The 22,333-nt window shown below is 54.1% G+C and overlaps 1 protein-coding gene across 12 annotated transcripts in view; it reads right to left on the bottom strand.

Moving 5' to 3' along the window:
- Positions 1 to 1,065: 1,065 nt before the first annotated feature.
- JADE2 (jade family PHD finger 2) overlaps positions 1,066 to 22,333 on the bottom strand; it is a 132,886-nt gene continuing 111,618 nt past the window's right edge. For 11 of the 12 annotated variants that reach the window (XM_014554966.2, XM_014554968.2, XM_032476745.1 and 8 more), the window contains 6 exons: positions 21,954 to 22,121; positions 20,381 to 20,497; positions 18,676 to 19,140; positions 9,881 to 9,998; positions 7,072 to 7,200; positions 1,066 to 5,776 (listed from right to left, as the gene is read on the bottom strand). In XM_014554966.2, the coding sequence (XP_014410452.1) occupies positions 4,968 to 5,776; positions 7,072 to 7,200; positions 9,881 to 9,998; positions 18,676 to 19,140; positions 20,381 to 20,497; positions 21,954 to 22,121 (1,806 nt within the window). In that variant the 3' untranslated portion in view covers positions 1,066 to 4,967. The remainder of the gene's footprint in view (positions 5,777 to 7,071; positions 7,201 to 9,880; positions 9,999 to 18,675; positions 19,141 to 20,380; positions 20,498 to 21,953; positions 22,122 to 22,333) is intronic. The other variant, XM_014554970.2, reaches the window with a different exon arrangement.

The raw sequence follows: 22,333 nt of genomic DNA, 5'->3' as shown, positions 1-22,333 counted from the left end.
TGTGGCCTGTCAGTGAGGAAACTCTCCCTCCGTAGGTGTTCAAAGCACAAACACCCTCCACCTCAGGCTTATTCCCAACACCTTCTGCACCGTGGAATCACAGAACTTTGTATCTGGAGGTGCCCTCGGGGACCTCCCTTCTACTGCTCCAGGGAGGATGTAGGGCAACAAAGACGTCAACAACTAAGTCAGCAGCCCCAGAAGCTTGATTCCTTGAGTCTCAATTCAAGCCCCTTTTCACAGCCTCCCCTCAGGCTCTCAGAGGAGGTCCAAGACTCCTGCACAAATAGCTTGATCCATCTTTGCATGTGCCAAGTCTTCTCCCTGGAGTGCGTATTGTCCCTTCCTCCTATCCAGCTCTCCTTGGGCAAGCAACTGTTCTCCAGGCCTGTGGTGCCTGGAAGCTCTAGGAGGGCAGGGTCCTGGTGAACCCACAGTATCCGACCCAGCACACTGGCAGAATGAGACACATGGTCAGGAGACCACCTGTCGAATGAATGAATGCATGAACAAATGATGCTACTTCCTTAGAGTAACCCTTCCTGAATGTCCACCCTCCCAGATCAACCCAGACCTTCATAGTACCTGCCAGTGCCCTCACTGTCTGTGTCCCTGCTGGACCATGAGCTCCCCCAGGGCAGAGATGGTGGCTGCATTCCCCGTACATTACAGAGCCCGGCCCAGAGTAAGTACTCAGGACATAATCAGTGAAAAACAAATCTGGGCAAAAATCTTTCCTGATCTAGGAATAGATGCCTAAGTTTCCTCCCAAACCTTCCCACTGCCCCAGGTAGGTGGCTCAAGAGGTAGTGACTTTGACACTTACCAGAGGTATGGCTTTGGGTAGCTCCGTCATCCACTTTGAACTCCAGGGGATGAAAGCAAGGAGGAACAAACGAAATAGCGCCCAGCCCCAGTGTGTACTGAGCACTCACTATGCCCATCACTTTACGACTCCTTAGGAGGCAGCAGCAGGTCCCTTGGGACACCCAGGGAACACTCGCTGTTTCACTGAGCACCCCCTACCCCACCCCACTCAATGCAACGGAGCCTCACGCCAGCCAGCACAGAAAACATTGCTTTATTAATTGCGTTTGCCAACACACGAGGAGTGCAAAGGGCTCCTGAAGACACAGGCCCTGGTAGGGGCTGGGCTCTGGAAACCCCCATGAGTGAGCAGGACAGGATGGGACTGGGAGCTACGCAGCAGCGGCAACACAGAGTCATGCAGGGCACACGGGCATCGGCCACCCCAGGCGGCCATACATTCTATTGCTCGTTGAGGGTAGCGAACATGGACAATGTACAAAAAGGAGAAATAGGTCTTTGCATTAATGAAAAATACATTTTTTCTCTACAAAGGAATCTTTTCTAATACAAGAAAATAAATATTGCAACATAAGCCAAAAATAATTTAAAATTGCTCTTTTCAATATATTTTCAATATTTCTCTTGTATATTAACAAATGGCACATCACTTTCTTTGAAACAAAGACAGAAGGTGTCTCCTCCTGCGACATTCATATCTTCCCCCCAACCCCGAGCTGATGTGGAGCACAGAGTGTTTGTGGATCTGAGGGACATGGTGGCAGGAAATGCCTTAAAGAACAACCAAAGGTCCCAGACTCCAGCCCTGGCTCTTTGACCAATGTGGCCAGCTGGGCAGGGGCATAAGGAGTGGCCTCCCCAAGCGCCTTGCTACAGGCATCCAGACCATCCTGCAGAGTTTCAGACATCGGCAGAGGTTGGCCACATCTGGTGGGGAGCAAGGAAATGTCAGGTCCAGCTGTTGCCCATATCTGTTAGAATTGGACAGTTGACTCCCTAGTAATTGCCCCTGCAAGTTCCACAGTGTGCCATACACGACCCACACACATGCACACAGACACACGAGACGTGCCCTGGCACACACACACACACACACACACCCCACAGTCCAACACCCATGTTTGGAAACCTGGGTGGCTTCTCCAAGGAACCCGGAACCTTATACTGTAAATGTTCACTGTCACCAAGTCAGAGCTCATTTAATAAAATAGACCCTTCTAACTTTCTTCTTCTTGTTTATCCTAAAATACATTTATGATGCATAAAAATACTTTCCTTGCACATTATCTTCTCTCACGGTGATGAGGGGGAGGAGGTGGTGGGCTGCGGGGATTGGGAGGATGGGGATGACAGCCAGAATGAGTTCCGGAGCAGCTTCTCCCTCCTTGGGGAGGGCCAGGGAGTGTGGGCAGATGTGGTCAAGCCAAAGATCAGCCTCAGCCTTCTGCCTTTCCTGCTTCCCACCGTGACCTCAGAGGCAGCAGAGCCATCTATACTGCGGACAGTAGGATGGAAAAAGTGAAGGGGCTGTGTCTAATGGCAGAAAGGCCAGCGGAGAGAAGTGGCATCCTTATCTTCCATGTAGCCTTGTGGACATCCTAAAGGTGGAGAGAGGCCTGCAAGGACAGCTCTAGGGCCTGGCCTGGGAGATCTGCCAGCCAGCCTTACAGCACCTGGGCTCCACGCAGGACATGGGCCCCAGGGACAGTTCAGTCCAAAACAAGAGCCAGTAGAGAAGAGGGTCTGAATCCAGAGGCCAACTTGAGCAGAGGCCCCCTCAAGAGTGCTGGCTGCCCAGCCTGGCTCACCCAGTCCAGACCTCAGCCAGACCCACTACCCTCCCATCCTGGTTCTCTCTCCGCCCTCACCCTCAGGGAGCCCATTCTGCCTCAGGATGGCTGAAGGGTCAGAGGGCAAGTCTACTGGACCTGAGCCATTCCTGGCCATGCACCCCCGACCCCACCATGGCACAGTTTGGTTGTTCTTTAAAGCTCGTCCCTTTGCTTCCTGTGAAGTCAGACCCGGCAACCCAGCACAGACAAGGCTGTGACCCAAGGTGACCCGAGGTGACCCGAAGCACGGGGAAGGAAGAAGGTCTGTTCAAAGGCAGTAAACAGGAATGGTGTTGGGATGCTGACGCTGACACTGCACACTGGCCACCACTACCAAGGTGGCAGGCAGGCTAAACTCTACAGGGTAGCTCATGCCATCCCAACGCCAAGTCCTTGAAGCCCACTCCCAGTCTGCTCCAACTGGACAAATCTGTCCGACCCTTTAAACTTAGTCATTATCTTTGTTTCCTGTTTTGATAAAATTCACATGAAACTGAGTGTCGATGACCATGCCACTGTCGTACCTTTACAGTTTGGAGTTGGGGATGGGTGATCTGGCTGCTCCCTATCCTGCTGATTTGCGCTTTGTGTGTTGTTTGCAGGGAACCCCAGGGTAAGACTCTTGCCACGCTGGTTTCACCATCAGTATCCTCCCCGCTGTGAGCCTCGGAGTCTACGAGAGCTCACAGCGGGCCCAGCCTAGGATCTGAAATGCAACACCAGGGTCCCAGTTCCAACAGTTCAGCAGCAGAACAACATCCTCATCCAAGAGCTTGGGCTCACCTTCTTGGGTGTGTGCAATGAACATGTTTCTAGACTTGGTTGCTAAAGAACTCCATTAAAAAAAAAAAAGTCCAAGTGACAAGTTGTCAGGTCCAGGCTGTGCTGTGTTATGGTCAAAATATTCTTTGGCATCCACAGAATGATTCGACTGATTCACTGGACTTTTGCAAGGTTCTTGTTGGAGAAGTTCTGGCTTTACCAGTGGCAGAAGTGACCCAGGAGTAATTCATAAAAGAAAAAAAACATGTTTTCACTGAATTCCTTTTTTTTGTTTGTTCCCTGAGCTATCACCCTGGGGCCACTCCACTGAAACTTTTCAGAGCTACTACCTGGGACCTAGAGGGTGGGGCAGGGAAGGCAGGAGGGTGATGGTGGGGAGAGGAGGGCACGGCTGGGAAAGGGGGTTAAGGCTCGGAGGGACAGAGGAACCAGGAAGATCCAGCAAGAATTAAAACAGCCCCAGTAGGCCATCACTGACCTGCCCTGGGCCCCGGGATCCCACTGCTTGTTGGAAGGAGGAGTTTCCAAAAAGAAACTAAGGAAGAAGCTCATCTCTTAGCAGGACTGGGAAACTTGAAAAGGCAAACGGTCTGGTCTGGTCAGCTGTCTGGGACTGACCAGACCTCGGCCTGAGACTGGCCCCGAAGGAAGGAAGGAAGGAAGTTGCAGCTCCAGAGTGATTCTCTGCAGTGAGCAAGCCTGAGCCCCACGCCCCCGTCTGGGCACTGGCCCTCCCTCACAGCCCTCCACCGGCACTGGCGGCTGGCTGTTTGGGAGTCCCCTGAGAAAATGGCACAGCTCAGGAAGGATTCTGGGAAGCCCTTCCCAGAGCCGCTGGGCTGGGCACTAGCAGGGGCAGAGCAGCAAGGGAGTGGAGGGTCGCGGGGTGGGCGGGCAGGCCTCAGATGATGTGGGTTGATCAGGAACAGCTGTGGTTCCCTTGGAACCAGCGGGCCCTCAACGCCCCCTCAGTGCTTTCTCATATAAGCTCGTTGTGCTTGTGACAGTGAGTAGACTCTGGCTGGGTTATCACTTATTATACTTCCTAGGGGATCAGTGGAGTGCAGCAGGACCCCCCCAAATGGACCCCAGTGGGATTTGAGGGCAAGGTGGGGCAGGCCCTGGGCTGGCCCATCTGCCATGAAATAATGCCCAAACAAGTCTGTGTCACCCGGTGGCAGCGGCCTGGAGTCCTGAGCTCTCCTTCACCTTGCCTACATCTAGCCAGGAGCCCAGCAATGCCGCGTGGGCCGGGTGGGGATGCTGCCGCGGCAGGGATGGTGCACAGGACCTGGTGTGGTCCTTGTGGCCGGAGCCGTGGAAGGAATCCTAATGTCCTAGGCCAGCACAGAGGAAAGACAACAGTGTGGAATTTGAAACTCTTTCTATATTAAAAATAAAACCACAACAGAGTGGCAACCTCAAGGGTCTGAGACACTCAGCAGAGATTGGAAATGGCAGTTGTGACTGGGCTGAGGCCTCATGGGGGAACAGGGTAGGGCCCAGGACAGGGGTAAGGGTGACTTAGGAAGCCAGTACCCCCATACGGACCACCTCCTCAGTCCCTGCTTCCCGGGGACCCCGCTGCACCCCGCTGTCCTCAGCCTCCACATCTGAGTCGCTCATCTCCCCATCAGAGAAGTAGCCATCAGTCTCAGTGTCAAAGTGTAGGCTGACCTTTGGCCTCTCGGCCACAGCAGAAGGTGGTCCTGTCCCCGCATCAGGCCTGGCACCTGGAGACCTCCGGGTTCCCTTGCTCTCTCGGGGCGGCCGGAGCCGGCCCGAGGGCTTGGGGCTGGCCGGAGGGCCAGGCACTTGGACATTCGAGTCGGCAGCCACTGGGGCTGCCTCGTCCGGGGTCTCAGGGGCCAGTGGTGGAGGGCTCTCGGGAGCTGCTGGGATGGGACAGTCCCCAGCCGTAGGACTGGACGGCAGGTGAGAAGGCGTTCGCCGTGGTGGCTTCCTCGCAGGTGGTCCCTGACCCCCCTTGCCACTGCCAGCATCCTGGCCCCAGGGCTTCTTGGAGGGTTTGTCTGGAGTCGTCCGTGAACCAGGCCCATCCTGTGGTGGTTTCTTCTTAGCAGGTAGGCGGGTGCGGCCACGGGCCTTCCTGGCAGGGTCACCAGGTCGCAGGGAGGGGTCCCGCATGAAGCTCAGCAGAGTCTCCTCGTCCTGCAGCAGCTCCTCCGACAGCAGCCCCGGAGCAGGGTCCTCGCGGTGCCCATTGTTTAGTGACCACTCGCTCATGGCCATGTTCTCCGCTGTGATCTGCACCGACTGCGCCAGCCAGCTGTTGAAGAAGGTGCCATCGATGGGGAACGAGGTGGACAGGCCTGGCCGAGGGGAGAAAGGAGGCAGGTAAGATAAGAGCAGGTGTGTGTCCCACCTCTTTCAGGACGTCTTCTCTGACCCTCCCAGCACACCACTGAGCACCTTCCTCCCTCTTTCCCTCTGTGCTAGACCCAGCTGAGTTATCTTGTTTTGTCCATCCCTCTTGCCAACACCACCAAAAAGTAGGGTTCATAGCAAATACCCCTCTCCCCAGAAGGACATCCTGCTCCTGGGACTGGCTTCATAATTTGAGGAGCAGAGTACAAAGTGAAAATGTGGCCTCCCCGTTTAAAACTTACGAATTTCAAACTGGCAACAGCAGAGCAGTAAACCAAGCTGCATAGGTGCACACCATGAAGATGGCCTTGCCTACCACTTGGCATTCTGGGGCATAAGGGACGGAGAAATGGAGGAAAACACACTCAGGCCACCAGGGGGCGCTGGATTTTTTAAATGGGTGTTGCTTCCCAGAGCTTCCAAAGCAGGAAACTTGGAAAAGGGTGGCAGACATGAATAGGACAGTAAGACATAACTGGGTAGAAGGTCTCTATTGGATGTAGGGCCAGCTCTAGCTGTGGGCCCTCTCTCCTTAACAGAGGTCTTGGGAGAGGGCAGCTGGTGAGACTGGGCTTCCCATCAGATACCAAGCTGTCCTCCTCTGGAGACTGAGGAAAATAAAAGATGACCTGGGGCTTCTGTGCTAGAGGTGAGGTGGGGAAGGGGATTCCACCTCATCCTTGAGAAGTGTTCTAGAGGAAGCATGTGACATCCTAGAAGACAAAGCCCAAGGCTGGGGGTCCCTCCAGGGATGCTGTGCTTAACTTTAACAGGTCAGGAGTAAAGAGGTCTGTCTGTGACAGTGAGATGGGCTGGGCCAGGGCCACTCCTTTGGGTCTCTCTGGGTGGCTCTCAGAAGGTTTGCTGGTGCTGAAGGGAGGGCCCATTTGAGGACATTCCAGCAGAGAGGGACAGGGACAGAAAATTATGGCAGGACCTCACCTCCCAGTGTGATGCTGGGTTCCTGGAAGGGCCTTGCAGTCCCTGAGCATCTGGGTCCAGCCTCCAGGTCTACAAAAGGGGAATTCTTGGGATGCCAGAAGGGTCTCAGAGACCCTTGTCTCCTTACGGCTGGAAGGTGAGAGTGCCTGAACAATGAAGGGCCTAGCTACTGTTCTTGGACCTCCCACTCTGCAGCAAGGATGCTGGTGGTTCCCACTGGCCTTTTATGGGGAGCCGCAAGTGGAGTGACAGTATGGGCCTGGCCATGTGCACCAGGCTAGCGTGGCCACTCACTCACCAAGCTGCCCCAGGACTGAGTCGGGCCCTGCCTTCACTTTCTCTTTCTTCTCGGGGCTGCCCTTCGGGCCCTCGCGGCCTTTCCTTTTCGAGTCGCTCTTCTTGCCCTTTGCTCTCCTCCCAGACCGCTCTGCGTCAGGGAAACAGAGAGCAGGAGGGAGACAGTTACCGCAAACAGCCCAGCCAGAACCATGATCACTGCATGGCATCCCAGGAGTCCTCCATCACCTCATGCCTCACCTTCTAGGTCACCTCCCCCTGTCTTGGTAGCCCAGGCTCAGAGCCATGCGAGACCTAGGATAACTGGGGCTCTAGTCAGTCAGGAACAGCTGGTATGGGAGAGAGGGGAATTGTCCTCGAGGGGCTTGGCGGGGAACACAGGGCCAATGAGGAGGGTGGAAGACCACCCTGTACGAACAACCTGGACTACAGTGTGATCTATGTGGCCTACAGATCTCAGGACTACAGAGACAGTAGGTGGGAAGGCTGGCTGGAGCTAAGTGGACAGGGCAGGGCCTTGAATTCCAGGCTGAGGAGCTGGACATGAATGTGGACAGGACACTGTCTGTGGAGTCAAGAGGCCTGGGTTCCAGTCCTGACACAGCGGTCAGCCCCCTTGAACAAGTCCCCTGCCTTGGTCTCCCGGTCTGCTTTAGAGATCAGACAGTAGACGGGAGATTCAGGGTGCACCCTGGCCCTCACAGTCTTTTAGACCATGATCCCACATAGTTTTAGGGAGCCACAGAACACAGCAGATCAGGGGAGGGACGTGTGGAGGGGGCGGCCCAGCTGCCGGGAATCTTCTCCCAGCTTTTCAGACAGCGGCTGGAGGGCTGACTGAGTTTAAGACAAGGCTGAGGAGTATGGCCCCAGCTCTGGGAATCTTCCCAGTTCTGCTGTTAATTCCCTGTGCAACCTCAGGCCAGACCTCCGTCTCCTCACCTACCACATGGGACCAGTGTCTAGGTACCTCAGAGGGAGGCTTCTCAAGATTTCCACTGCCCTCGCCATGGTCTGAGCTCCTGTCAAGGGCCACAAGACCTCTGACCCTGGCAGCCTCTCAGCCTCACTTCAGACATTTTTCCTCTGCCTTGTTGCAGCTAGCTATGCCAGCTTCCTTCCAGTTTCTTTAACAAGACAAGCTCTGGCCTCCAGGTCTCCAAATATGCAGTCTCCTTGTCCTGTCCTTCACCTGGTTCAGCTCACAGCCAGCATCACTGCCACTGGGAAGCCTTCTGCAGCCCTCAGGCCAGGCAAGCCTTGGCAAGATGCCTGTAGCCCATGTTCCATCCCAGGGGTCAAGTGTCACAACACTGAGGGCATCACTTTGGGGAGAGGCAAGCCAGTCTTCTCTCCAAATGCCCTTCTCTGACCCAAAGGCTGCCTATTACTGCCACCTAGGTCTAGGAACTACAAATATCTCCAGACTCAATGTGGGGATGTGGATCCTCCAGGCTCCTGACCGTGTTTCTGGAATCCTGTATCTGAAGGCACTGCATGCCTTTGCCACTCTCTGCTGCCTTCCTGCCGTTGGAAGTGTGGCCACAGTGAGTACTAGAGTTTCTGAGACATTGTTTCAGCATCAGCACCACCGGGAAGCCATCCCTGATATCTCTCTCCCTGAACTGGCACCAACTGTAGTTGGACACTGCTTTCCTTTGTCCTTCCAGATGGTGAGCTCCATGAGGACAGGAACCCTGTCCATTCAGTCCACAGCAGGATGCCCAGTGCAGAGCCTGGAATCCTGTCTAACCCAATTAGTGCTGGTCAAATGAACCAACAGATGAGGGAGCCTGGTGTAAGGTCCAGCAGCCAGGAAGCTTCCAGTCTTTGGGTTGCACAGTGAGCTCTGACGACTACATGGCTGTGACTCACCCTGACTCAGCACCTGTACTCAGCAGTGCTGGTTTCTTGGGACAGAGTGGATGGTGATCCCAAAGTACAGCTGAGGCAGCTCAGCTCTGGGGCAGGGGTGAGACAGTACCAGGTCCTCAGTCATCGCTTCAGTGGAGGCCCAGCAGCTCTCTTCCCTCTACTCCAAGCCCAGCCTGACCCAGAGGCAGCCCCTGGCTTAAAACCTCTCTCCATCCACCTTTTTCTGCTGCATGCAATTCAACATTAGAGCAGCGCTGTGCCATTTTTCTTGGCTAAGCACTGCTCTCCTTAACATGTGAGCACTCTGGGAAGGGCCCTGTTGTCTAGCAGATTCACAACTAGAAAGTAAGACCACTGTCAGAGCCTCTTTGACCTTTGATTTCCATATGAGATGGTAAGAGTATAAGAATGAGACAGAGGGAAAAACTGTTGGCGCAAAGCCTGAGTCCTGTCAGACAGGGTCAGATAGAACGTACACACAGGTCCTCTTCCATCTCTGAGACAGCTGCCTTCTTCAGAATCAACATGCAGGCACACAGGGGTTCAGGGAAGCTCGCCAACTTGGGCCCTTCCTGCCCCGGCTCCAGCACAGAGCCACTGGGACTTCTGTACCTGTTAACGTGCGATTTACTCCTGAGCTGCTAGGGCCCCTAGCACCACCTGAGAGTCCCAGTGAACCAGAAAGCTCCCCGAATGCAGGCCTGATGCCCACATTCCAACCTCTGGCTCTCTGCCTGCCAACACACACCTAGGACCCTGGGAAGCCCCGACTTGGGCCTATTAACTGGATATGGAGGGTAGGGGTGGGGGCCAGTGGCCCCTGGCTCAACGTTCAGGCCCCACCAGGCCCTGAAGATACACATCTTCCCTGGGACGCAGCCCTTCAAGGGTGTGCACACAAGAGGCGGCTGGCAGCGGGCAGGGAAGGCGCCTACCTCGACACAGATCCTGTTCAATAAGCTTCATCTGCAGGTGGAATATCTGCTCCTGGAGTTTGCAGATGGCGTGCTTCGTTCTCTCGCGCCTTGTCACCATGTAGCACAGATTTCTAACCTGAGGAAACATAAGAGAGATTTTTTTCCACCTTACTCACAGGCAACCACCCCTGATCTCCCAGCTCTGGGAGGGAGGCCGCCACTGTCTAGCCTGCTCAGGACATCTGGGGGTCAATTCCCAGACCCTGAATGCATCTTTAGGCCTGAGCTGCAATTCTCTGATCCAAAACATGGGGCCAAGCACAACCCTGGCCCTGTGGCCCCGAGCTGAGCCAGAGTGGGTGGGGAGGGCATCTGCTGAGCTCAGGCTGGTGATGCCACCTTCCTCCTCTCAGTGTAACCTGGCTGAGTCATGCTATCGCCCCAGGCCCTTCCAACGTGGCTGCTCTCCCCTATGTGTACAGTGCCCCAAGGCTCATCAGGGCCTTGTCAAGTCACCAAGTCCATCCCTCAGCCTCCTGTTCAAGGCTTCCTTCCAACAAAGAAACTTTTCAGCCACAAGCACCTGGGCAAAAACACCTCCTATCTTGAGACACAAATGACCATTCCTCGAGTAGAGAGAGTTCCAGAAGATTAGCTCTGAGTGGACAGGTAGTCCCTGATGCAGGGCAGTCCAGCCTGCAGCTGACCCTTGTCCACTTGCTGCATTGGCCCTAATCCAGGCTCACAGCTGCTCTGGTCAAGGCCCCACATGCACTTTGCCAAGCTCGCTCAGAGATAGAACTTATCAGGAGAAAGGGCAGGGCCTCTGATTACATTTGGCCAGCTAGGAAGAGCATCGTGGGGCCTGGGAGACCAGCTTGCTTGGTCCATGGGACAGAACCCACCCTGCAGCCAGTCGGGAAGCACTTAAAGGATAGGCCGTGTTGCTCCCAGTCCACCCAGGCCCTCTCCCCAGTGTGCTATCCCTCACTGGCTGTTCCCAGGGTACATCATTCTTCTGGGGCCAAGACCAGGTCTCCCCCTCATCAGGACAGTGTCTTGTTCTGACAATGTCTTCAGCTCAGGTCACAGTGTCCAGCAGCAAGGACAGATGGCCAGAAGCTGCTGAACTGGAATCCTGGGTCTCACCAGGGTCTTTCTACCTGAGGCTAGCCTGTCTCCAACTAGGTTCTGTCTTTAAGGCTGAGTTCAGCCTTCATATCAAGCTGCCTGGGCATGACATGTGGTTCTAGAGCCCCTGCCTATCGTTGGAACTGCCCCTTCTTTTGGCCTGGGGGTAGCTGTGATCAGACCTCTCTGCTGGCCTGGAGCTCCTCCTCTCCTCCTCTCCTTCCTGAGCCTGGTTGTGAAGGAGACCCCGGAAAGCCTGCACCAGTCTAGGTCTGTGCGTGGACTCTCAGCAGCACTCTGCACCCCAGCCTAGACCGTGAATGCCATTGGTCAGCACGTCCCCAAGGGGCCTAGCCTGAGAGCCTTTGCTCTGGTACACTGGCCATGTCTGACCTCCTCGCAAATCCTGGCCCCACCCCAGACCTCCCTCCAACCAACCGCCTCCCACTTGGCCCTAAGCTCAGGCTGTGGCTCTGTGAACTCGTGTTGGGCCCTAGGCAGCTGCAATGCCATCAGGGTCCCTTTCTTCTGAGGATTTGCTGCCCAGCAGGGCAGAGAGATGCTGACCAAGTACTGACAGGACAGGCAGCCCTGACCCTGACTTGGGGGTGGTGAGAAGGCTCCCTGGAGAAAGGGGCAGATAGGCCAGATGGGAGTTGATCACACAGAGGGACACAGGCTGAGAAGAGGGATCCAGAGTAAGGCCAGGCAGGGGAGAGGCAGAGTGCGGTTAGTGTCAGGCTCCGAGCCTGACTGAGCCAGGCCAGCAGTAGCTTTCGGGGGATAGTGGTGGTGGGGAGACCAGGGGGTGTGTGTACTGAGACCAAGGAGTCACCCTGAAGGACCCAGCCCCTCCTCATCTGCCCCCACAGCTGTCCCATCAGTCCTTCCTGGTGAATGTGACTCCCTCCCATCAGCTCCCTTCACCTCCTGAACACCCCACCATCTTCACCCAGACAACGAGCAACTCTGACCCTCTGCGACCCTAGAGCAATCTTCTTGAAATAGAAATGTAAGTCTTCTTAAAATGTAAATCCTTCTCCTCCTAAAACCTCCAGTGGATTCTGTGCTGGGCTGAATAGTGCCCTTTCCCAAAATTTATGTCCACCTGGAACTTCAGATGTAATCAGTTATGATGAGGTCATACTGGAGATGAGTGAGCCCTAAGTCCAGTGACTAGTGTCCTTACAAAAGGCCCCGCGAACACATACTGGGAGAACACCATGTGACGACAGACACAGGAGTCTTAGGTCTACAAGTCACAGAACGCCAAGGGTTGCCAGCCACCACCAGAAGCCAGGAGAGCGGTGAGGACCAAGTTCTCCCTCAGAGCCTCTAGAAGGACCTCAGAACTGCCAACACCTTGTTCTCAGAACTGTGAGAAAACACCTTTATGTTGTTTAAAGCTGCTGAGTGTGCAGTGCTTTGCTGCAGGAGCCCTAGGAAACATAGCTTTCTTCCTGCCACGCTTAAAAACCAGAGCCGCAGCCCAAAGCTGTGCCCGATCTGACCTCCCACTGTCACCTTATGGCCTATATCCTACAGTCTTCCAGGCTCGAGTTACATGGCTCTCCAGTACCCTTCTTTCTGGGCCCAGCCCACTTCTAACTTGAGGCCTTGATTAAAGCCTTGGCCCCAAATGCTCTTTACCCATATCTTCCCAAGACTGGACCTTATCCTTCAGGTCACGGCTCAAATGTCACCTCCAGAAGGCTTCTCTGCCCACCACGTCTAAGCAGCCCATCATTCTTCTCCTCACACCCGGGTCTCTTTCGTTCCTAGAGTCACGTGGCCTAGCGTGCATGAGGATAGTGGGGATGAAGAGAGGTGGATGGATTCATGGCTACTCTGCAGGCCTAAAAACAAACCGGTCAATACATCCAACCTAGAAACAGATCAGTCAAGGTTTAGCTTTTTAAAAATTTCCCAAACATGCCTTCCTGGAGGTTATTCTACCCTTAAACCTAACCTCTGAAGATGAGGTAGGGCTCAGAGTCATAGAGTTTTTTCCCCTAAAAGACCAAGAGTCAGACAATTACTTCCTATTAAAATACAGATGTAATTTCTTTCTTTTTTCCTCTTTTTTTCTTTGATCAGAAACACTAAAGCAAGGTTTCTCAAGGCTTGCCCAAATGAATTACTGGCCAAGATTACCCCAAGATCCCTGGGGTGGTTGATGGAAAATAGATTCCCAGATTTGGGGGAATATCAAACTTTCTGGGGTGGGGCCCTCAAATATACATCTTGGAATACACCATGGAATCTGAGAACTACTGCCCTAGGCCAGAGGCCTGCAAAGTGAGCTGCATTGGCTACTGAGATCGATAGGTCATCACAGTATAGAAAGAACATATTAGAATGTCTAGGGTTTTTTTGGGGGGGGGGGTGGATCCAATTAGAAATTCTGATTACATTTGTTTTTATAATATACCATGGTAGATATGAATGAGATATTAAAAACACAATATACTGGAGATAAACGTTCAATTTTTTTCCCTAATAAGGGTACATACACTACATAATCAGTAATATCTGGAGATTCCTGCTATAGAAGATTCTGTGAGAATCCTAACAATGCCAACATTCTTTGGTTGGTAGTTTGGCCACATTGTGACCCCTTATTCCCACTTCACCCTGGAATCATCAACTACTTCTCTAATTTCTCCCGAAACTCTTGTTAACATAGCTACATGTTATTGAGTGTTATAAAATTCCTCTTCCATGGTTTTCGGTGAAAAGTATTGACACCACCTTAGAAGCTTACCAGGCTATCACACTCCATACAGTGTTTTTTCTGATTATAAAGATAAAATGTTCTCTTTAAAAAAAAATCAAAGACTACAAAAATGAATCAAGTGGAAAAGTCCCCCAAATCTAGGGCAAGGATCAGTAATAAAAGCAGGTTTTACATTTTGATGTAGTTGTTTTGATATTAGCAAGTTTTGTAGAGAGAACCTGGATGTGGGCTGAGGAGGGGAGAGAGGCAGTTACCCCAGCCAGTTATCTTGAGCTAGAATGGACCAGTGTAGGGGGCATTCACGGAGACTGGGGAGGATGTGGGAGGAGCACCTGTGGGCATGCTGGGCAGAGATGCTGGACTCAGGAGGGAGCTGTGGGCTGGAGCCAGCCTCCTGATGGGGAGCAAAGCTGTGGAGCAGACGCACAATGACAGGTCAGGCCTAGTGTGCTGAACGATCACTGGGACCGAGGAGGACACAGAGAGGGAGCAGGAGGACTGGGGTATCAGAGCAGAATCTGGTCAGAACATCCACAGGAAAAAGTACTTCAAGACCAAAGGCATGTTTGATTGTGGCAACCACTGCTGAGAAGGCTAGGGGATGAAGATGGAGAAGTGGCCCCTGGACACAGAGAGATGGAGGCTGTTGGTGGCCCTGGTGGAAGGTTCTGGAATATCGTGGTGGCAGAAGCCTGGCCAGAGTGGGAAGCAAGGAAGTAAGAACTGTAAGGGACAACAGAAGGAGAGATGGGGACAAGAGTGGAGAAACTAGACGGACATGTGGAGGGAGGATTTGCTTCTGAAGATGGAAGAAGGTAAAACGGATTCAAATGCTGGAATCCTGGAGATGAGGGAGGATTAAGATAGAGACTCCTGTGTTGTGCGGTGTGGGAGAGAGATCCCTGGGAGGGGAGGGGAGAACATGGGAGGAAGGGGCAGAGAATGCATACAGAGGGTTCTACTGAGCAAGGAGTTGGAGGGTTCTGGTCTGAGGAATAGGAGGTGAGACTGCTAAGCAAAGGGAGAGCCCTGAGGGAGGTGGGTAGGGGTGGAGGCAGGTGGTGGGTTGGGGGGCCCAGAATGGTCCCACCAAGGTTGGCTGGCAGGCATCTTGGGGGGATCACCTGCTCACTGCTATAGGATTGCTCTTGGTGGACAGAGTGGCTCCTACTGGATGAGGCTGTGCCCAGGGTGTGGCCTTTGCACAGGTGCAAGGGATGGGCAGTGCGCTAATGCCAAACAGGGCGGGAGTGAAGAAAACAGGACCGTGAAGGAGTAACTGAGCAGGGAGAGCAGGAGGCTTTAGTTAAGAAGGGGGATTAGAATATGAAAATGAATATATGAATGTGTATGTATGACTAAAACATTTTGCTGTACACCAGAAATCAATATAATGTTGTAAGCTGACTATACTTGAATTTTAAAAAATGTGGGAAAAAAGCCCCCCAAAACAGAGGGGAATTTGAGGATTCAAGGTGACGACCAAGAGCAGTTCGAGGTGGCAATGGGGTTTGAGTTGGGTGGAGGCACTAACAGGTTGGAATAGTCCCAGAGTTGGGAGACATGGGACTGAGGAGCTAGAGTTCTGGAGGCCAAGGCTGCCCAAGACAAGAAAGGATTTGCAGGCAGGTCAAGGAGACCACAATCCAGACACTGAGGCAGAGTAAACGGGGTGTGACCAACTGACAAGGAAGCAGGTGGCAAGCGTGAGGGAGGGCAGGATCTTCCTCTCCCCAGGAGAGATATGGGAAATGAGGCCACGGGGAATTCTACACATCTGTCCTCTGGGGAGTGTGTGTGAGAGCTGCCCCTGCCCTCTTGGCTCCTCGCAGGCCAGGTCAAGCCTTCAATAAACTCCCGGTAACCAGACCCAGAGCCAGAGGCAGTGAGGCTCCGTGTAGCCCAAACTGCCAACACGGTTGCTAGGGGACACCAGCCGGCGTTTGTTGGGCTGATCGCCGGATCATCACTGCTGCAATTTTTTTGTCAGCTGTGAATAACTCTGGGAGGCTGCAGTGGTCATGCCTTCCCATGCCACCTGCCAGGGCTGAGGCCTATGGCTGAAATTTTAGGAAAGCACATCTTCTAGGCTGACCATAAAATGGGATTTCATGCTGGTGGCGGCAGCACGGCTCCAGCTCCTGCTTCTCTCAGCAAAATCCATGCCTAGCCTTGGGAAGCAAATCAGGGAGGATGCTGTGATTTCTGTGCCCGAACAATGGGCTTGCCCTTTCGGTCTTCCCTGGAGCCTGCCCTCTAAGCAGCCCACCCTTCTAAGAGCCAGAGCAGCTTATTATCATCACTAGCAATGGAGGACAGTGTGCTAAGCTCCGTCCCCCATTTTTCCTGTGACTGAAGGTTACCTAGAGTCTTATTCCCATTTTATAGACAAGGAAACTGAAACTCAGAAGGTACAGAGCTGGGAAGTTCTGGGGCTGGATGCAGACTTAGGCTACCCACCGCCTCAGTCTCAACCCCTACCCTGCATCCCCAATGGATCCAGCCCAAGCTGGCCTGGTGCCCAGTGACAGGCTGGACACTCTCAGCCGTTGGCACTAGGCCTATGGTCAGAGACCAGGGCTGCTAGCCAGGCCTGCCAAGTGTCACGGGCCTTTGCCGAAAGCCTCCCCCATGGCATAGTTCTAGGCTGTGTTCACTCACTCAGGCCACCAACGCATGGCCATGAAAGGCCCGAGGCTGGACCTGGAGGGGGTCAATTGGGCATATAGCTGTCTCTGACTTCCTCTCCTCAGCCTGCCAGGGCTGTGCACTCAGCTGGTGCCACGCCAGCCCAGCGTGGAGGCTGCGGGAAAAGCAGCATTTTGACAGGAAGCTCCTGAGCCCTAAGGACCTGCAAAGACTTCAAGGCTGGCCCTGCCTCCTCTTCCTGGGAGAAGAGTGGGCCAACTCACACCTGACTTTGGAGAGCTCTGTTCCCCAACCAGAGGGGTCTGTGCAAAAGCTCTGGTTGCCCAGGAACCCCGGAGCTGCCTCAGCAGGTTTACTGGCATCCCAGCCCTTGACAGTCTCTGCCCTTGACACCACCTGTACCAGCTGACAATGGGGTTGAAAGGGTGGGGGACTGATGAGGCCCGGAAATGTACAGAATAAGCCAACAACTCTGACAAACCCTTCCCCGCATTTAGGCCCTAGTTCAACTCAGCCCTAGAAAACACACATTCCTCTAAGGTTTTCTTCATCTCTCTGAGCCCTAGCTTCCCCATATGCTCTTTAGGGATGGAAGTATCTACCTCTCATCTTTTTTTCCAGGAGGATGGTTAAACAGGTGAGTCCATCCCCTGACCTACCCACACAGCCTAGCCAGGGCGAGACGTGTGGGCTGACCAGCACAGACCAGGGAGGTGGGATGTGATGAGTCTTTTGGAAACAAAAGGAATGTAAATGCAGGCTCTGTTCTGGAGACCCTAAGGGTAAAGACTTGGGGGTGACCTGAGGGCAACTGTGGAAGCAACTTTGGTCTCAGGAGGGTTTGTACTTGACAGCCCTGACACATAAGACAGGAGGATGGGCTGCCCAGGAAGTGGGAACTGCAATCTTGGTAGCCTTGCTCTCTGTCCTGGCTGGAGCCATGGACATCAGGGCAGATGAGTGGGGTGAAGAGGAGTGGAGAAGCTGGGTCCACGTTCAGAGCCTCCACCTCATGCCTCCCCTGCTCCCCTCTCTACAACATCTGCTGAGTTGCTTTAACCATTCTACAGACTTGCCAACTGAGAGACATCTAAGTGAAACAGCCCCTCAAGTCACACAAAGTCCCCTCAATGCTTCCACCCAGGACTGTTTCCTAGCATGGCCTCGGGGGAGGATGGGCATGTGTGTGTGTGTCCACGGAGGACACCCTGACATGACCTCCCATACTCTGGAAACCTAGAACTGAATGTCCCAGAGAGGAGAGGCCTGAATAGCACCTGGGGTTCACAGGACTGTCTCAAGGACCTAGAACACCCTGCTTCACCGTTGGGTTGCCCCCAACTTGAGGGAGGCTGGGGAGGGGGGCCAGAAAAGCCAAGTTTGAGGGCTATTCTACAAAAGACGGGACCCACTCGCCTTTCTGGGAGGAGCAGGAGGGATTAGAGGCTTTGAGGGGCCTCTATGCTCTAGGAAGGTCCTCAACCTCCACAGCCCAGCCCCAAACCATGGAGTGTGCACACCTTCCTCATCTCGCTCAGCCCCTACAGCTATGGCCCAGCACCAAGGCAAGATCACCTGCCTCCCTGTACAAAGCTGAGGGGTTTTGGCCAACCCACTCACTCCATCCAGGCCCTGTGATTCCACCTCCTGGATGAGGGTTTAGAAGTGGCAGCCACAGCAGGACAGTCCCTGCTTAAAATGCTTCTGCAGCTTCCAGACACACTTTGGTCCACCCATCCAGCCCCATCCTTCTACCCACGCAAGCAGCTGCTGGTCTCCAGGCCACCCTCACATCCCTGTGCCTCTGTTCACAATGTTCCCTCTATACAGCCCTCCTCCACCCCTCGGGAACTGTGTTCACAACTCTCCTCCCTGCTTTGGCCCAGCACATGCTTGTTGGGCTGATTCAACTAGCTTGTGATTCCCACTTCCTCCCCTGCTTCCGATTCTAAGTAAAGTTCATGTGCTGGGACCAGGCAGGGCCTGCAGAGACCACTAGCAGTTAAAAGCCTGGGTCCCTGCCCTGGCTCTGCTGTCTCCCAGCCTCACAGGCTCTCACCCTTCACCAAGCCTACAAAAGGGTTGGGACAAGAGGCACTCAGAGACCCGAGAGCTGGAACCTCCCTTGTTCTGCAAAGAATCAATGACCAGAGACCCGGAGGCCCTCAGTGCCCTGGCTGGTGCTCAGTTTGAATCCTGGTGCACCAGGGCTGCTCTAGGGCAGTGAATCAGGGGTGGAAAGGCCTCCTGGGATGCCCACCTGGCAGGCAGCTGGGCGGGTGGCAGGGGCACTCACCCTCTCCAGGTCCTGTCGCAGGTGTGTGAAGAGCTTCAGGCGGCGGTAGAGGACGTCCTGCTCCTGCTGGGCCAGGTTGTCCACCTCGTCAGTCTTGGGCGTTAGAAGCGGCTGGTTGGCATTGGCTTTCCTCTTCAGCTTCCAGTACTGGTAGATGAAGTCGACCAGCGCCTCAGCCAGGTCTAGGCGCTCAGCCACCTCGGCTGGCTCCACCAACTCGTAGAAGTCTTCCTCCAGCTGCTGCAGCCGCTGCTTGCGTAGTGTCACCTTCTCCATGTCCTCACTGGCTGGGCTGGTCTCCGCAGGCTCAGAAGTGGTTTCACCCCGTGGGCACCCATCACTGTGCTCCTGGCAGAACGACTTGAACTTGACCTCGTCATTGTCTGCTAATATAGTCCGCATTTCCAGGCTGTGGTCAAAGGCGCATGTGACATGGAATGCTGTGACGCAGGAAGGCATGGAACACTGGAGGGAGAGTAAGGGCAGTGTCAGGTAGGAAGGGAGCCCTGGTGGGAGGGAAGAAGGAAGCGGGGCTACATCTCCCAGGGTTACACTGAGAATGCAGAACGCTGGTGAGACCCTAAACAAAATGGCATGGCCTCCCAACATCCTGCAGAGTGTGGAGAGAGCTACAGCAGGTGGGAAGGGGGAGCTCTCAGGGAGCTGGAAAGGAAATGGGGTTCAGCACCACATCCCTTGGGGAAGTCAACAGATGACTGAACAAGCCCTCTGGGGACAAGCTGCATTTCTGTGTGGGCGAGTGACTTTGGAATCAGAGGCATCAAAAGAAAAAGGCTGTTGATGGGTCCCTGCCTCCTGTACTCCTGCAACGTTATCCAAGATGGGGGGTTATGCCTCTTCTTTGTTCTCCGGGAAGAGGGGCTGGAGTTAGGTCCCTTCCTTCTTTTCTTGTCCAGGCACCATGGACCAACTCAGGGCCTAAGTTGCCTGGAATGATGGCTGTGCGCAGCTGACAACTGTTTCAAGCAATAACCCACCCAAATATTAGTGACCATTTATGCTGCACTCAAAAGCAATCTTACAAATGGGTGGAGGCAAATCTAGTGTTTGCAATGACAACTGTTTCTGGAGAGAGAGGATGACCCTCCCACCTCCCAGCCTATAGACCAGTAGCCTCAGGATCACATGGGAATTTGCTAGAAATATGCAAATTCTTATCCCCACTCCAGATCTACTCAATCAGGACCTCTGGGGGTAGACTCAGCAAACTGTGTTTTACCAAGTCCTCTGGGTGATGCTGATACCCAGGGAACTGCTGTTGTCAACAGACTAACACAGCCCAGCCCTGTGCAGGGAGAGCCCGTTAGCTTAGCTGGAGGCAAAGTTGATTCCTACCCCTCCACATGTCAAGTTTGATGTCAGAAGTGAGGTCAATGTATTTATTAAGCCCAAAGACACTCTTAGGGAGTGCCAGAGTCCTCAGCACTGCAACAGGGTGGTGAGCCTGGCTCCTTAGGCCCGTACCCCGTGTCTAGCAGAACTCGGAATGGAGGAATGCCGGTCGGATAGGGTTCTGACTCTGGTCCCGGTCCCAGGCCCGTAAGTGGTTCTATCCACAGCACCATGGGAGCATGTGGAGGGTGGTGGCAGTAGCCTGCTTTATAGGGTGTCCCAGGCGTGCCCCTCTGTGTAGCTGGCTCTTGCATGGGCTCCCAGGCAGTGGTGGGGTGAAGGGGCCGTGTACCTGGATGCAGGTGCCTGTGCACTCCTTGCAGAGGCTGCAGGACAGAGCCCAGCGGCTGGCTGGGATATGCGAGATCTTGGTGATGGGCTCCATCTTCTCGGGGCACCCGATGCTGACCTGGGCAGGATACAGGGAGCTGCATCAGCCTCTCATCCCCAGCCTGCCTCCAAGGATCTGCTAAATTGGGGGCTGTCTGCGGAAACCAGGCAGTGGGCACACAGGGCATTGGGAGAGTACGAAGTCCTTCTTGACTTCTCAAGTTGACCACTGAGTGCGTGTTTGTGTGAGCTCACCAGTGGCAAGGCTTAAATTGTGACTGGGAAGTGCACATTAGTGCATGTAACTGACTGGAGGGTGTGCCTGTGACCGTGTGGGACTCAAGACAAAGATGCTTCTACATGCATGCGTAAATGAGTCCTCCCTCTTCTGGCCTTCGTTAGCAGCATCTTCAGAGTTCTTACTGTAACTTGGGTTTTACTTACTTTGCTGGGTGGCAACTATAGACCCCCAAGGCAGGATTTCTACTTGGGAGCCTCCAGGGCTTTCCTAACATGCCTTTGTTTAGCCCCTCTTATGGGAACAGGCTTATAACCACACCTGCTTCCTGGGCACAGCCCAACCCTCAGGCCCAGAGGCAGGATACATTGGCCTTCCCACTGCCCATGCCTGAGGAAGGAAAGGGCCCCTGTCCAGAGGTCTGAACCAAAGGGCCGCCATGGAAGATCTTTGTTGGTTCTTTATGTCTCTGCTGTGCTCAGCCTGGGGTACACTCAGAGGCAGTCCCAGCCTTCAAGATGCTGATGTGGGAACCAGTGACTACTGCTGACATAACCACTATGATCACACAAGCCTGTGAAGTGGGTCCCAGCAAGGATTTTCAGATTGCAAGCCCAGGAAGGGGAGGGGCCACCTGCTGACAGGGCCACCTGGCTTGCTTCTGGGAACAGGCAGCACTCGAGTGGGGCCTCATTCTAGGTCAGGGCACACAGCAGGGCTGCGGCTGACACTCCAGCAAATGTCAGCATTTCTCATTTCAAATATAATGGGAGCCCAGAGCCTCTGCATACTCATTGTGGGCCCCGCCCACTGCCCAAGGTCCTTCCCCACCTGAACTCAGACCCAGGCGCACCCCTCCATCCCAGCCACAGCTCCACTATCAAACTTTTAATCAGGCTCCCCAACTGATTTCCTTTTAGGTCATTTGGCTTGTTTTTGTTTTAAAAGAACACCTGACTTTGGTTGGGACCACTGCCCAAATTTGGCTAGACCCACAACCTGCTTTCCCCATAGTCAGCTGCCAGACCTCCGTCCAGCTCTCACACCCACCACCTGGATTCCCCCAGTGGCTCAGAATCCCATTTTCTCATGAAAACCACCACCTGAGTTCTGCCCAAGTCCACAGGTAAATTCCCTGTGGGCTTCTTCCCGAGTTCTTCCCAGGCTCACCACCTGAGATCCCCAACTTAATGTGGTCCATCACCTTCTTTTCCCAGTGCTCTGCCACCTGTGTTCTGTTCAGACCCACTTCCCCACGGCTGTGCCCCAGAGCCGCCCCACTCCCACAGCTGCCCACCTCAGGAATCCACAGAGCGCAGCTGACGTGCACCCACTTGGTCCCACTTCTAGTGGGCTTCAAGGCTCCTCCTCGCTTGGGGCAGAGCAGGCACTTTGGCTGGACACCCAGGGCACACGTCCGGCACAGCCAGCTGCCTGTGGGCACCTTGAGGATCCCGTAGCATGCCTGGGGAGAGAGCAGGGTGGTCTCAGGTCAGAGGCATTGACCAATCTGCATCTGGTTAGCATTCAGCTGCAAATGGTCCCACCTCAGTCCGAGCTAGGAGCTACAGAGTGACACTGCTACTCATCTCCTGAGCTCTTGAGAAGCTCCTTGCCTATGTTGTGCACTGAAATGTCACATGTTTCAGTCCTCTGTGAAAGGGCTAAGCTCTGCCC

This window comes from Camelus ferus, chromosome 3 (assembly GCF_009834535.1).
Source record: "Camelus ferus isolate YT-003-E chromosome 3, BCGSAC_Cfer_1.0, whole genome shotgun sequence".
Classification (NCBI taxonomy): Eukaryota; Metazoa; Chordata; class Mammalia; order Artiodactyla; family Camelidae; genus Camelus; species Camelus ferus.
This window is presented reverse-complemented; position numbering and strand designations above follow the sequence as displayed.